The 13,397-nt window shown below is 32.7% G+C and overlaps 4 protein-coding genes across 4 annotated transcripts; 1 reads left to right on the top strand and 3 right to left on the bottom strand.

The window, feature by feature from the left end:
* Positions 1 to 172: 172 nt before the first annotated feature.
* On the bottom strand, positions 173 to 1,318 carry RNJ42_01234 (Chromatin structure-remodeling complex subunit SFH1; the record flags this gene model as incomplete). Its single annotated transcript, XM_071051399.1, has 1 exon — positions 173 to 1,318. The coding sequence occupies one exon, from the start codon at positions 1,316 to 1,318 to the stop codon at positions 173 to 175; it is 1,146 nt and encodes a 381-aa protein (XP_070907428.1).
* Positions 1,319 to 2,391: 1,073 nt separating this feature from the next.
* TFC3 (transcription factor TFIIIC subunit TFC3) lies at positions 2,392 to 5,913 on the top strand (the record flags this gene model as incomplete). Its single annotated transcript, XM_071051398.1, has 1 exon — positions 2,392 to 5,913. One exon carries the CDS (start codon positions 2,392 to 2,394, stop codon positions 5,911 to 5,913), a length of 3,522 nt encoding a protein of 1,173 aa, XP_070907427.1.
* An 88-nt stretch (positions 5,914 to 6,001) lies between these two features.
* VPS8 (CORVET complex membrane-binding subunit VPS8) lies at positions 6,002 to 9,757 on the bottom strand (the record flags this gene model as incomplete). Its single annotated transcript, XM_071051397.1, has 1 exon — positions 6,002 to 9,757. The coding sequence occupies one exon, from the start codon at positions 9,755 to 9,757 to the stop codon at positions 6,002 to 6,004; it is 3,756 nt and encodes a 1,251-aa protein (XP_070907426.1).
* Positions 9,758 to 12,408: 2,651 nt separating this feature from the next.
* RNJ42_01231 (emp24/gp25L/p24 family protein) lies at positions 12,409 to 13,056 on the bottom strand (the record flags this gene model as incomplete). Its single annotated transcript, XM_071051396.1, has 1 exon — positions 12,409 to 13,056. The coding sequence occupies one exon, from the start codon at positions 13,054 to 13,056 to the stop codon at positions 12,409 to 12,411; it is 648 nt and encodes a 215-aa protein (XP_070907425.1).
* Positions 13,057 to 13,397: the final 341 nt, after the last annotated feature.

The following is a 13,397-nucleotide window of genomic DNA, read 5'->3' as shown; positions in this document are numbered from 1 at the left end:
TAAAATAGTAAGAGGTGATAAACAAAACATTAAAAAGAGAAATGTGTAGTAGTATTATATTGTTACAATTATTTATTTATATCATCAAAATGAAAAAAAAAAAAAGGATAACCTTTCTATATGCAATATTTAAAGTACAGTAGGCCAGAGTTTTTGATTTATACCTTAAATTCTAACGTCTCCGGCCTCTTCTTCCCAATCTATCCGAGTCTCTCTTCATTCTTCTTATTTGACGTTCACGTTCAACTTCTCTCTTTTGAATTTCTTCTTGTGACAAAATTTCGACTCTTGGCGACCATGATAAATCTAAATCACCAGCAGTTGTCTCAATTCTCACCATATTAGTTGTATCTTCTGGATGCAGCAATTGCTGGTTGAATTCGCCCTTAATCCATTCTTTCTTAATCCTTAGTACTTCGTCATGTAAAACAGCGGCAATAGCTGGAAGGAACTCCCTCGTAAGTCCTAAATCCTGCACCACAATTGCTGCAAACTTTTCTGGTGTCAAACTTTCATCATTAATGTTCCACTGAAAATTATCTTCGTAATGTCTGTCTTGCAAATTACATGATATGTTCAAATGAATATGAAAATCAGGATATGTAGCCATGTTACTTTCAGTATTCTTCAACTGCTCCTCGATAGTTTGATATTTTGAAATCTGATCTTTTATAGCATTAGAAATATTACTCGATAATGCTACGTTATTTCCGAGGCCAAGATCTTGGACTAGAACGTCGGCAAACTGCTCTGGTGTGATCGTAGTATCGTTAATATTCCATATTATGTTATCATTAATCATTGTACCATCCTGATGATTATCAACTTTTAATGTGATAGGAATCAAAAATGGTTTTCTCGGTACCACTGACATAGCCTGTGTTAAATTATTTGTCTTTTTATATTTCAATGCAAATTTACCTCCAAAGAAAGTGTCACGTACTTTCCTATATTTCAACACGTTTAATGATGGGTCTGCATTATTTGATACCAAGTCTTCCAAATCCGGAAGCACTAGATTTTCAGCTATTGAGGTGCCCTTTTCATCTATACCTGCTACACTACTATCAGACCCAAAACTATTCCCAGTTCCTGAAATGTTTGAAATACTATTCTCACGTTCTTCATATTCCCGCTCCGCGATTCCTTCCTCCAGCTCTTCAAATGCATCCATTTCCGAATAATTTACAGCATTTCTTGATCTTCGACTACCCACTCCAGTTCTTTGTACAGTCTGGACCAATGCAACACCATCTTCTTTAACTCTATTATATAGATTCGTTATTGCTGCTTGAGGAGCCAATTGCCTATGAGACATTGTTCAATGATTAAAACCGCTATTTTTTTTAACTGTTGGTTGTTGTTGTTGTTGTCGTTTTCCAAACTCACCTCGATATGTTCTCAGAATTATTTTTTCTATAGTTTTTTTTTATTATTCTGTAATTTAAATCGTTTCAAAAGAAAGCCAAGTATAGGATTTCTTTTCAACCTTATAATATTAAATCAATTGAGTGAGTTAACCAATATAAATTAAAAGGTAAAAAAAGAAGGAAACAGTAAAATCAACTCAAAAAAAATAAAAAAGAAAGGAAACGAATCAAATCAATAGAGAGAACAAAAATTAGATAGTTATGTAAGGTAACTAATACAAATTAACTGTTATACTACGCCAAAAACTAACAAATTAATCGAAAAAGCTCAACCTTAGAATTACACAGGACTACAAGACAATAGAAAAAATAGCTCTTAGAATCGAGTTTTTCCTACATCGATGAAATTTTCAAGAAGATGCATCGGTTTTTACACAGAAAGAGCCGTAACCCACCGCGAATAAAGATGTCGTACCTTATTTTCTTTTCTTGCCAGTAATTATTCTTTTTTACTGGTATCATAATAGCGTAATACGGAAGCTATCACGTTTAGTATTTTAAAAATATATCCGACGGAGTTAAATCAATGATTCTATATACGAAAAGTATCGTGACCAGGTGATTTTTATCCGGGTAACTTATTTTGTTTCTCCACGCGAAAATGGCAATATACCGAAGGGTAAAAACAAAACTTCAAAAAGTACGATGCGTGATATGGAATCTGCAAGTAAAAAATATTTAATAATATAATATTAAGGGTATTCTTTAGAGATTAGATTGTTGTTGTTTTTTAATTTTATATTATTATATACTTATAAGTGCAAACCATCATTTTTAGCTATATTTTATTTGAGAAAAGAGCTTTACGCAGTGAAAAAAATACAGGTTATCTTTTTCTCACAGAGTTATATTGTAACTGAATAAATTAAAAAATAATTAATAAAAGGTGCAAAGAGGACATATCAGATCGAGATTATTGGAAATAAGAAGAAAGAGAAAGAACACATATATAGAAAATATCATGACTGTTTACCCCGATGAATTGGTTACACGTCTATGTGAAGAAATTGCTTACGAAAAAGGGACAGTGATACTCTCTCAACTTTGGATGTTTGCTGGTGAACTGTTAGGAGTAAAAGAGTTGGAAAATGATTTACCAATGCGAAGATTCGTAATAAACTCGCTATGTACTGACCCTGAGATTATACTCATGGATTCTGAAAGTAATATAATAAAACCGGATGCTGATATTGATATAGATAATTTAGATGTCAGTTATAAAGTCAGTATATCTGAAGAGAAGCTCTGGTGGGTGTTAACTGGAGGTTATTCGAAGAAGGACTCATCTATAGGAAATGCGGCCTTCCAATTATTAGTAGAAATAGCACATTCGCGTACAAAAGGCGTGAATACCATTGAATTGGCACAGCGTACAAAGCAGGATTCCAGGAGTGTGACAGGTAGAATTAAAAAAATTAACCATCTTGTAAATAGTGTTCAAGTAGTGCACAAGGGCCATGTGGTAAGAAATCTGAAGTTAAGAAAATTTGTTAGCGGTGTTGAACACAATGAAGATGATGAATCCCAAAAATATGTTCGGATGAAAGATCACTTAGCTGAAATCGTTGAAGTAGTTAAGAATTCGAAAAATGGTGTTCGTCAGATAGCCGATCTCAGAAGGCAGCTGAAATTTGATAAAAATAAGAGACTTGCAAGGGCATTCACCACAGCAATCGCTTGGCTCGATGAGAAGAATTACCTTAAAAAAGTTATGGTCGTTTCTCCAACTAATCCCTCAGTTACCATTAGATGTGTTAAATATGTTAATGATTACATACCTGCAAACGAGGGCGGGGACATAAATGACTACTCTGATTCAGATGAACAAGATATATCTAATGATGAAGCTGAAGAGGATGACGATGATGACGAACCTTCTGAATCAATGATTCCTTCAAATGCATCAAAAATGTTACAAGGCCAAGATATAATCTTGGTACAGGACCAAAATAATGCTGGGTTTGCCAAACAAGGCTGTATTTTAAATAGATTCCATCCTATTCAAAATCAGACATTCGATATGGTAGAGTCTACAGGTGAAAAAGGTCTACCCACAATGGATATTGTTAATTTGATGACAGGAAAGGACTACAAGAGAGCATTTTCTAAAATAAGTGACTACTTTCTGGTAGCAAAAAACTCGAAATCAAAAAGCAATGGCTTTCGAAAGGATTATAAATACCAATTGACACGACTGTACGATTTTGAAGGCAAGAAGAAATTCTTCAGGTTGTTTACGAAAGATAATTTCGAAGCTTTGACGCAGACACAAGGTGACGACAGTTCCAAGAAACAGGCAACAAATACATCCAACAGCTGGAAATACGATATCAAACCAGAACACAAGAACATTGATACTTTAACAAAAGAAAACTTTATCCCTCTGAACGCCACGCTTAGGTTTACAACAACATCTAATGGTGAACAAAGATTTTTTTGGAACGGTGAACTTGATGTACCTCCTTCTGAGAACGCACCAAAACTAGGACGTAAGCGAAAATCAAAGGCTATTTCGGAAAGTTCTGATAAAGAGAATAGGCTGATCAAAAAATTACATAGTGGAGATAGTTCTTATCCTACTATTGATGATAATAATGATAAGGATTCACAAACCGTTTTACAGATTGACGGATTTTCAGCAAACTCTCTGCGATCACTTCAACGTCAAAAAGCTATTATTGCGGTTCTGAAAAAATTTAACGGTATATCAACATTAAAAGAACAGTTTTTTGAGGATTTGTCAAGATATATGGGGTCTTCAACTAGTCTTGACAAAAAAACTGTCCGCGGTGATGTAGATCTTATGCTGTCCACCAATAAATTAAAATATCGGATTGATGAAATTACTCAAAAGAAGATAATATATCTTCCTGAAATAAGTCAAGAGAAAATAAATGATTATATTATTAGCGAGAAGGATAATAAAAGGGTTGCATTTAAAGATGTTTTACATGACACAGAAATATATTTTTATGATCAAAAAGCTCATGATAGGTTCACAAGAAAAGCTCGTACGGCTCAGAGGATGCGCAAATACCAAAATAAATCGAATAAGTCTACTGAACCCTCAAATTCAACCTCTGTTGAACTATTTGAAGCAAGAAAAACCAAAAGGAATGCCAAAAAGAGTAAAGAAAAGAAAATCTCAATGGAAACTGAGGAAACCGCTAGTACAGAAAATAATTCTGGTTACAAATCATTTAATATATCTGTTAAAGAGGGTATGGAAATCTTAATTAAGGCTGTTATCATTACTAAGTCTATAAAAAATGAAATTATCTGGGATAAGATAACAACCTTGTTTCCAAGCAACTCACTAGAGAATTTAAAGCGGAAATGGACACTAAGGCGAATTCAAATCGGTCAACAGGGCTGGAAAGCAAGAGTAAGCAAGTGGAGGAAAGTTTTATTACATGGTATAAAAGAAGAAACAATAACATTACATCAGACTGAAATTCTAGATCTACCGGCGTTGTTAGAGCTATGGGACACTTATGAAAAGGAGTCTACAGTAGCAAGAATTAAGTTATCGCCCACATATGAAGAAAATATGAAGAATTTCACATATTTACCTGGAAGAAAATTTGTAAATGTTGGAGGATCATCATCACTAGCAATGTCCTCGATGATCCAACGTGAGATTGCCTCATTGAAGCAGACACATACAATTAATATTTCTGACAATGTTGAGGATATAGCCAAAGAAGAGAGACAAGATAAAGTTAAATCAATAGTTAGGTCTATCCTTATCGAGGTACAAGACGTCAGTAAGAATGAGATCGATGTATTGAGAGATATTCCAAGAGATGAACTTGATAATATTATTATGGATATGGCTAAACATAAGCAGTTGTTTTTACATGGTACGAAACTGAAGTCAACTGAAATCCTTTATGAATTTCTGCAGGCTAAAGGTAACTTTAAATTATTTGAACGATCTGCATTGTTTAGTAAGAATTTACTTCAAATGTTGGGTAGTTCTTGTGGTATTGTAATCAGTGAAGAATTTCAGGATTTTCAGTCCTGGGTTATAATTGACGGTTTAGTTAAAAACGATTTTCAATTAAACATCATACCAATGACTAGACATATCCGACCATTAACTTATACCACTCGATCATTTGAGATAAAAACATTAACACCACCTTTGTTGTTAACGAAGCCTGTACATAATTCACCGACCATTAATCACATAGGGTCAATCCCAGTTCCACTTGGGAAACCGTACAGTAAAATTTGGATTGACTCACAAGGATCCTTAAGATCAAATATTTGGAAATCCGTGATTGTAGCAATTATGAATGAAATTCTATTCAATCCTGGTATAAATCCTGCGAAGCTATCACAGAACTGCGACATGTTTATCGGAAAGGAGGAAGCATTAGTAGTATGTCACTGGCTTGAATCTAAAAACCTCATTCATTCAACTACATGTAATGGGTTTGCCATTAATGGTAATTGGCATGAACTGTTCAGCTACTGAGATTAAACGTGATTATTTAAAGTTTTTTTCTATAAAACTAGATTCTGTATTTAAATATAACTTGATAAAAGAAGACGCGACTTATGACTTACTTTTCACAGATGATGCAATGAAAGTCCTCTTTTGGGCATACACCACCTAAGCAATCCCTATGAAAAGTATGTTTACATTTGAATATTATAAGATCTTTCGATTTAACATCTATTTGTAAAAAGTTTATTGTATCATTTTTTTGCTTCCACAACTCAAAGAATTTTTTATCTAAACCTAGACCCCATATTTTTTTCCCACATACCTCACAACAATCTGATGAAAGAGTCCAACCTTCTTTCAAAAGTACTAGGTATTTCTTATCATCCGCAGCTGAGAATTTTAGAATGATATCTAACGTTAAACTTAAAATTATTTCATTCAAACCATAGAGTCTAAAGATATTTTGAAAAAGAAGATTATAATCATTAAATCGTCGTAGCAGAATTTCCTGGTTTTCTAAGGACTCAGCAAGAATTTTAGAAAAAATATCATTACCTTCTACCTTATCTGTAATGTTGCCCTCTGACATTTTTACTAAAACATTCAAAAGTATATTTTGTATCTCGTCTAGGTTATCCACTTCTTGATTATTAGCCTTTTTACTGTACAGAGTAAGTAAGGTACTTATTATCTTTACCCAATACTTTTCATTATTCATAACTTTGCTAGTTATTTCGATAGATTTGCGAATTTGCAGTCTCAAATATGACCGCTCTAAGTCCTTATTGTTTAGCACTAGGTCAAGGACGGAATTTAGTTGAGCATATATATCACCTATTAAACAGAAGTATTCAGATAATACATTGTAATAATTCGATGAATAAAACTCTTCAACAAGATCATCCAATTCTTGAGGCCATTTTTTCAATCTCTTAATTACTAATACGATATTATTTTCTTCACCAAGTCTTGATGACAGCGAAATGTAGCTGTGTAAGAGACAAACATCAGTCTCAACGTTATATTCAGTTTTAAAGAGTTCGTCTAGATACTTATAACGTAATGCACTGTCGTTAACTTTGAGAATTGATTTATGTAGTGAAACATCTATGCCGGTTAAAAGAGTCACAAATGACTGTAGATCAACATTCTCGGTTATTCTTTCAAAATTATCTTCGATAATAGATTTCAGCTTCAGTATTTCTAATGAGTTGTATTCCTCGCGCGTAAATGCCTTTTGAAGGATATCGAGTAGAGAATCTCTATAACGTGTCATCAGTTCATTAGATGATGTGATTAATTTTATAATTGAGGGAGTATCGTTGACTATTCTATAGTATTGTAGTAGAACATCATTAAACCCCTTGGAAACAAGTAATGCAACAAATATGTTCCGATCAGGGGGGGTATAGGTGCTAATAAGTGATTCTAGACCTAATTGAACCTTGTTGGTATCTACTGCAGTATGTTCACATAAGATCCTTACTATCAATTCTATAATTCTATTAGATAATTTCACATATTGAGGAAATTTCGAATAATTGTAGGCAATAAATACGGCCACAGACTCCTGATTATAGGCATCAGTATTACATTTCATATAGTCCACTAATATTTCTACTATGTTCTGTCTTGAAATTAATGGTTGTTCTATTCCATTAAATGTCTCTTCCTCATCGGGCAATGATGACTCGAAAATTTTGTTAATCAACCTTAAACATCTATCAACATCAAAATTTAGTAGTAATGACAAATATGGATATGGGGGTTCATCAATACTAGAATATAATATTAGTTTATTCCCAGAAGATGGGGGCCACTCGATTGAAACACCACTTAATAATATAGCTAAAATATCAGAAATAGCTTTATTTTTTAACGCCTCAGGAAATATTTTACCTTTGACGGGAAACTGTATACCTGTTAATATTGACTGTAGATAATCAAATACCTTTTTCTTATCAATATATCCACCTTTTAAAACAACGCATTCATTGGTATGATCTGATATAATGAAAAAGAAGTCTAATAAGGGTGTAACATAATCATTAAACAATTTATTCCAAATGTAAATAAGAATGTCAAAGAGCTTATTGTTTTCACATATTTTGGTAGCTAAATCGATATCTAAAGTATCAGGATCAAGTTGAGTTAAAATTTCACCTAAATCGTAACCATTTTCTCGTTTTGCTAGATAGCTGATGAGATCTTTAAAACATTCTGGCGGTAGTTTCTTTAGATTGCCTTCTTTTACGGTATTTGAAATAACATCGCAAAAAATATGTTTCTGTTCGTTGTCCAATCTGTGATATAACTCATCTATAAAAGCTTCGAAATCATTCGAAACATGGGAATGATTAGCAAAAATGTTAACTATTCTTAGAACCAGATAGAAAAGTTCTACGAGATTTTCCTCCTTTATGTCTTCCAGATTTGTAAGGTAACCCACAGCGGCAAGTGTTAAATTTTTAAATGGATCACTCAACTGATATAATCTTTTCGTATCGTCTTGTTCTAGGAATAGTAAGTTTGACAAAGACGCTTTATCGGTTAGAAAATATTCGATCAACAATAAAGCATGAATATAATCCCCCTTTTGAACGCAGTTTAGAATCATTTCAGACCAGCTACGGATCTTACCTTCCTTAAAGCAATAAGAAGAAAATATTAATATCCTCGAATTGATAAATTCAAAATGTGAAGAAGGGGGTTGTACAATTTCTTGTTCTAATAAATCTATATTAGCAATAGTAGTATGCTCGGATGTAGGTAAAATGATATCAAATTGATGAGAAATGGTAAGAATTCCAACAAGATTGCTGGAAATCCACTTGCTGAAGCATATACTTTCGGTTGTTATCCAATTATACCTAGATTTGATGCTAGATAAATTAAAATCACTAAAAGCTATCACCTCAACAAAATTATTAAGTGAGAAGACAATTTTATAAGCATCGAAAGACCAGGAGATAGAGTAATTAACACCTAATTGTTGGTTAGGAGCGCTTATTGGAATGCTCATAACTATTTCATTTTTTTCGGTACACCGTATTATAGCAAAAGTTCTACTAGTAAGAATAGCAACATAAGCCATATTACCATAATTATGCGCCTTCATTGAAAGAATTTTTTCATTCTTAGATATGTTCAAAATTAGTGTAGATTTATACGATAACTTCCAGAAAGAGTTCCGATGACCGGAGTGCAGAGTCACCGCCCCTGTGGTTTTGTTTGCAACTAGAATTCCAGTATGTCTTTCTGCATAAAAATCTATACCACTCAATTCACAGCCTTTATGATCAGTAATATTCAGGACTGCATAAAGAGGTACTATAGAGTTATCACCTTGTGAACCATTACTAGTCTTGTTTAAATTCCATAGAAATATATCTCCACTAGAAAATGTCGCACAAACATAAGTACCATCCTTAGATATTCTTAACTTAGTAACAGATGAACGAGGTGTGGATTCAAACCCATCATCAATAGTAGCAGGTACTAACAGCGCCTTTATAAATTCCTTATAATCGAAAATTGCAATGATACCTTTGGCTGTGCCTACCACAATATGTGAATCAGTTGGTACAAAACAAGTGGCATAACCATATGGCGAAATTAAAGAATAAAAGTGATTATAGTTGATCCATTTGATTAATTCATCATGATTATTACTGCCATTCCTTCGATATGCAAAATGGTCTTCAGAAAGAGGATTCAAATTCTCGTTCGATGTCAGGCCAATTGATGCACAGTTATTTGTTGCCACCGAATTATCGAAATCAGGAATAAGGAATAAGGGGAAAGGATTCGATGTTGTGACTTCTGTCTCTTGTGCGTCATCCTTTGTCAAAGGTTCAATTCCATCTTCCATAATTCAATTTATCAAACACTCAAATATACGATCAACATTGAATTAATACCGAAAGAAAATTCTAAACATATCATCAATAGTACAAGAGATAGACGTGTATTCACTTTCTATACTTCAAACTTTAAAAGACCCTTAATTATATAATTGCTAAAAGAACGATCAAGTCGAGAAAGCAATTGTTACCCTCACATATTATAATAGTAGAGAAAATAGGCTACATTTTTCAATTCTTTTTATAGCATGTGATTTACATATTTTTATTTTAGTATTATAATTAATTTTCTTTTAGTATTTTATATTTAAAATACAATTTCACATTTGATTGGTTATTCTTTCCGAATGAATATTTTGTTTTCTGAAACACGCCTAATTGTATTTTCTCTTTCTAGTGTTATATATTTCTTGATTACTTATGTGTGTTCGTATCAAATGCATTAAAAATCAAACCATATTCTTATCATTATTCTTGTTAGACTAAAAATGAAACTATACTTCACTAAGCCTATTTTTTTTGTCAGCAAATTTAGGCATGTCCCAACAACCGAAAAGCTACTGCATAAAACGGAATAAACTGCTTATATAAGTCTACATAGGTATTGTCTTCATGCAATAAATCACAGTAAAGAAGCAGCAACTTTTCTTGACATTTCTTTTATGGCATTGTAAATGATAGTACTATAACAGGGAGATCCATAAATATCTTCTCTCTCGTTCTATTATTTTTTTTTTTTCAACTTTTCATAACACATATGATACTATAATAAATATTTAAAAGGTTTTATATCTGTCTAAGTGTTCTTTTGAGATAATAGTGTTGATAACCTGGACATAAAACTTTTTAAAAATTAATATGCAAAGGTATGTTATTTAGTTTAGAAAACGACATTATCCAATGCATTTAGGCAGCATTTTGTTATTACTACGCTTCAACAAATAGCAATATGTTGAGGGTGATATTTTGTGGATTTCCTGTATAGTATTGATATTACAATAAAAAAATCAAATTTTCATTACAAAACATTAAATTAGTTATAGGAATTTTGTTAATTTGTAATAATTAGGAGTTACTATTTGGTTTCACGATAAGAGAAAATAAGGGACCTACATATTATAGATGATGAATATGTAACATTAAGTAAAAAGCTGATACGAGCCCGACTCCAACAGCTTATACTCTGAAATTTGAAGGTTGACAGACATTACCTTTTTGGTGGCAAAGTGCCTGTTACCACCACAAGAAAAACAACCACTTTAACTAGTCAGCTTGAAATATTGCTATTAAATCGCGACCATGTATTCAGTTTTGTAATTTAATTATATAATATAATATTCTATTAAAGAGTTAGCTATGGCGGCATTAGACTAAACAGCTGGAAACAACCTCAAGGCACCATATAAACGTAGATCAATAGCAAAGGAATTTTGATTTTCAACAATTTGATATTTACTACCAACAACATTACATCTCATCTCTCACATTTATTTAATAGATTTTTTGAATAGAAATTAATAAACTGTATGATATAAGGAATAATGTTTGAATACTTTAACAAATTATTAGGGCGTGTGGTCTAGTGGTATGATTCTCGCTTTGGGCGAATTCGGAGAAAATCTGAATACAAATCACAAGCATGCGAGAGGCCCTGGGTTCAATTCCCAGCTCGCCCCGATTATTTTTTTTCTGTTAAGGTATTCCTTTTTTATAAAGGGAATGAAATGAGTGATTAAACAAACAGATTTATAAGTAATTAAATTAGCCGGAAGATATCAGGGTCTCTCTGATTAGCATGTGCTAGGTATTGAGAAATGGTGGGTCTGAAGCCGTTCAATGAAAATTGTGAGAAATCAGAAAGAAATACAGAATTCATTGAATATTCTACTGCTTTTGCTGTAGACATATAAAACTGCCCAATCAGCAGTTTATCTTCTGCTATAGGAGAAGGTTCTTCTGTTTGTTTGTCCATCGATGAGGGGTAATTATACAATGTATGTGAAATTACTGTTGTAATTTCCAAGGTGCTCTTCTTAAGTTTCAATTGTATGTTTTTAAATCGTATAATGGCGCCCTCATTAGTTTTAGTGATATTAATGGAGTTCCGTAGCGATAATTTTCTGGGCATTCTAATTAAACTACAATAAGCGCTGATATTAATCTAGAAATAGTAATAACTACTTAAGAGATCAAATATTAGATATTGCAAGTTCTCAGATAAACATTAAAATTAAGTATTCTGAAGGAAATATAAAGATCATTAATTTCGTAATTTTTCTTTATCAGTACTTCCATTGCTTTTGTGTACCGTTGTCCTTTTTAAAGAATACACTACTCAAGTAGTCATAGTATTATAAAAAAAGGCATAATAAGACAAAAAGAGAGAATATTCATTAACTGCTAAATATTTCATCATAAATGTAATTAACAGTTTATCATGTCGAAGTTAAGATATAGATTATTTTTTTACACATGTCCTTAGTATATATTTTTTTATTATGTGCTCACTAATGATTGAATTTACAGTCGTCACACCATTATTCAAGAATTTTAATTTATGAATTTATGAGCTGTATGTACTATACAAATTTTTTATTTTTATTATGAATAAATGAATGATATTTCTATACACATGAAAATCATATAATTTTCATCAGGTTCATACTATCTTTTGCTTAACAAAAAACTTGCCCAGATAGGATATCTGCCAGAAGCAAATACCTACCAGAACTATCATTTGAAAAATCGTCCACCGTGCGGCTTTTGTGTTTACTCTTTCAGATGCATTTCTGAAGTGTTCCTCTCTTTCCCTGACTAGCTGTTGTTCCAACTTGATATTTTCAACAGCATCGACAAGGCTATTAATCTTCTCATGAATTACTTTCAATTTCGAGTTCTTTTTAAAATCAACTTCAGCAGAATGTCCAGTATGAAAGTCCACTTCGATTCTTAATTTTCTCCTACCTAGTCCAGCCTGTTGCGCCTGGAAACAGATTTTATGCTCTCCAGAATCCTCTGCAATGAAAGTAAGCTCCCCTTCGCCAATGGACGACTTCTGATGAACAACTCGATGGTTATCATCAAAAACTTCCTCGACGTCAATTAGCATATCTTTAGACCCAGAATTATCCAACTCTATATAGCTGTCGCTACCAGAGTCATACCCTTTAACATCATAATTAGCCCTCAACAACCACCCTTCCGATAGTTCCTTATAGAAACACTTCCTATCACCAGAATTGGTGAACATATAGAAACAGTTCACCTGCTGTAGTAAAATAAACACAGCCAGTATTAAGCTTCTCATTCTTTTTTTATTTTCTATTTTTTATTTTTAAATTAGCTTGTAAAATACTTTCGTCTCTCCGTCAATTAACCCAAAAGCAATTTTGGGTAAGTAAGATTGAGTATAACTATTTGTGATGTAAATCAGTTGTAGAATAGGTCTCTTATAGAATTGATGAAATTATTGTCATGAGCACTCCTACGGCAATTTCTGCGGATCATTCCAGATCAGCTTAGTCAATATATGTATTTTTCATGTTAAAAAAACCCATTTAGAAAGCACGAAATCCTTCAAAAAGTAAAAAATCGTTCTACGCGAAAAAAGAGCTCATCTGCTTTGGTTCACCTGACGGGGACATAGGT

Source organism: Nakaseomyces bracarensis, assembly GCF_045282275.1.
Source record: "Nakaseomyces bracarensis strain CBM3 chromosome Unknown Scaff6_1, whole genome shotgun sequence".
Taxonomy (NCBI): domain Eukaryota; kingdom Fungi; phylum Ascomycota; class Saccharomycetes; order Saccharomycetales; family Saccharomycetaceae; genus Nakaseomyces; species Nakaseomyces bracarensis.
The sequence above is the reverse complement of the archived record's forward strand: the minus strand, read 5'-3'. Positions and strand labels throughout refer to the sequence as shown.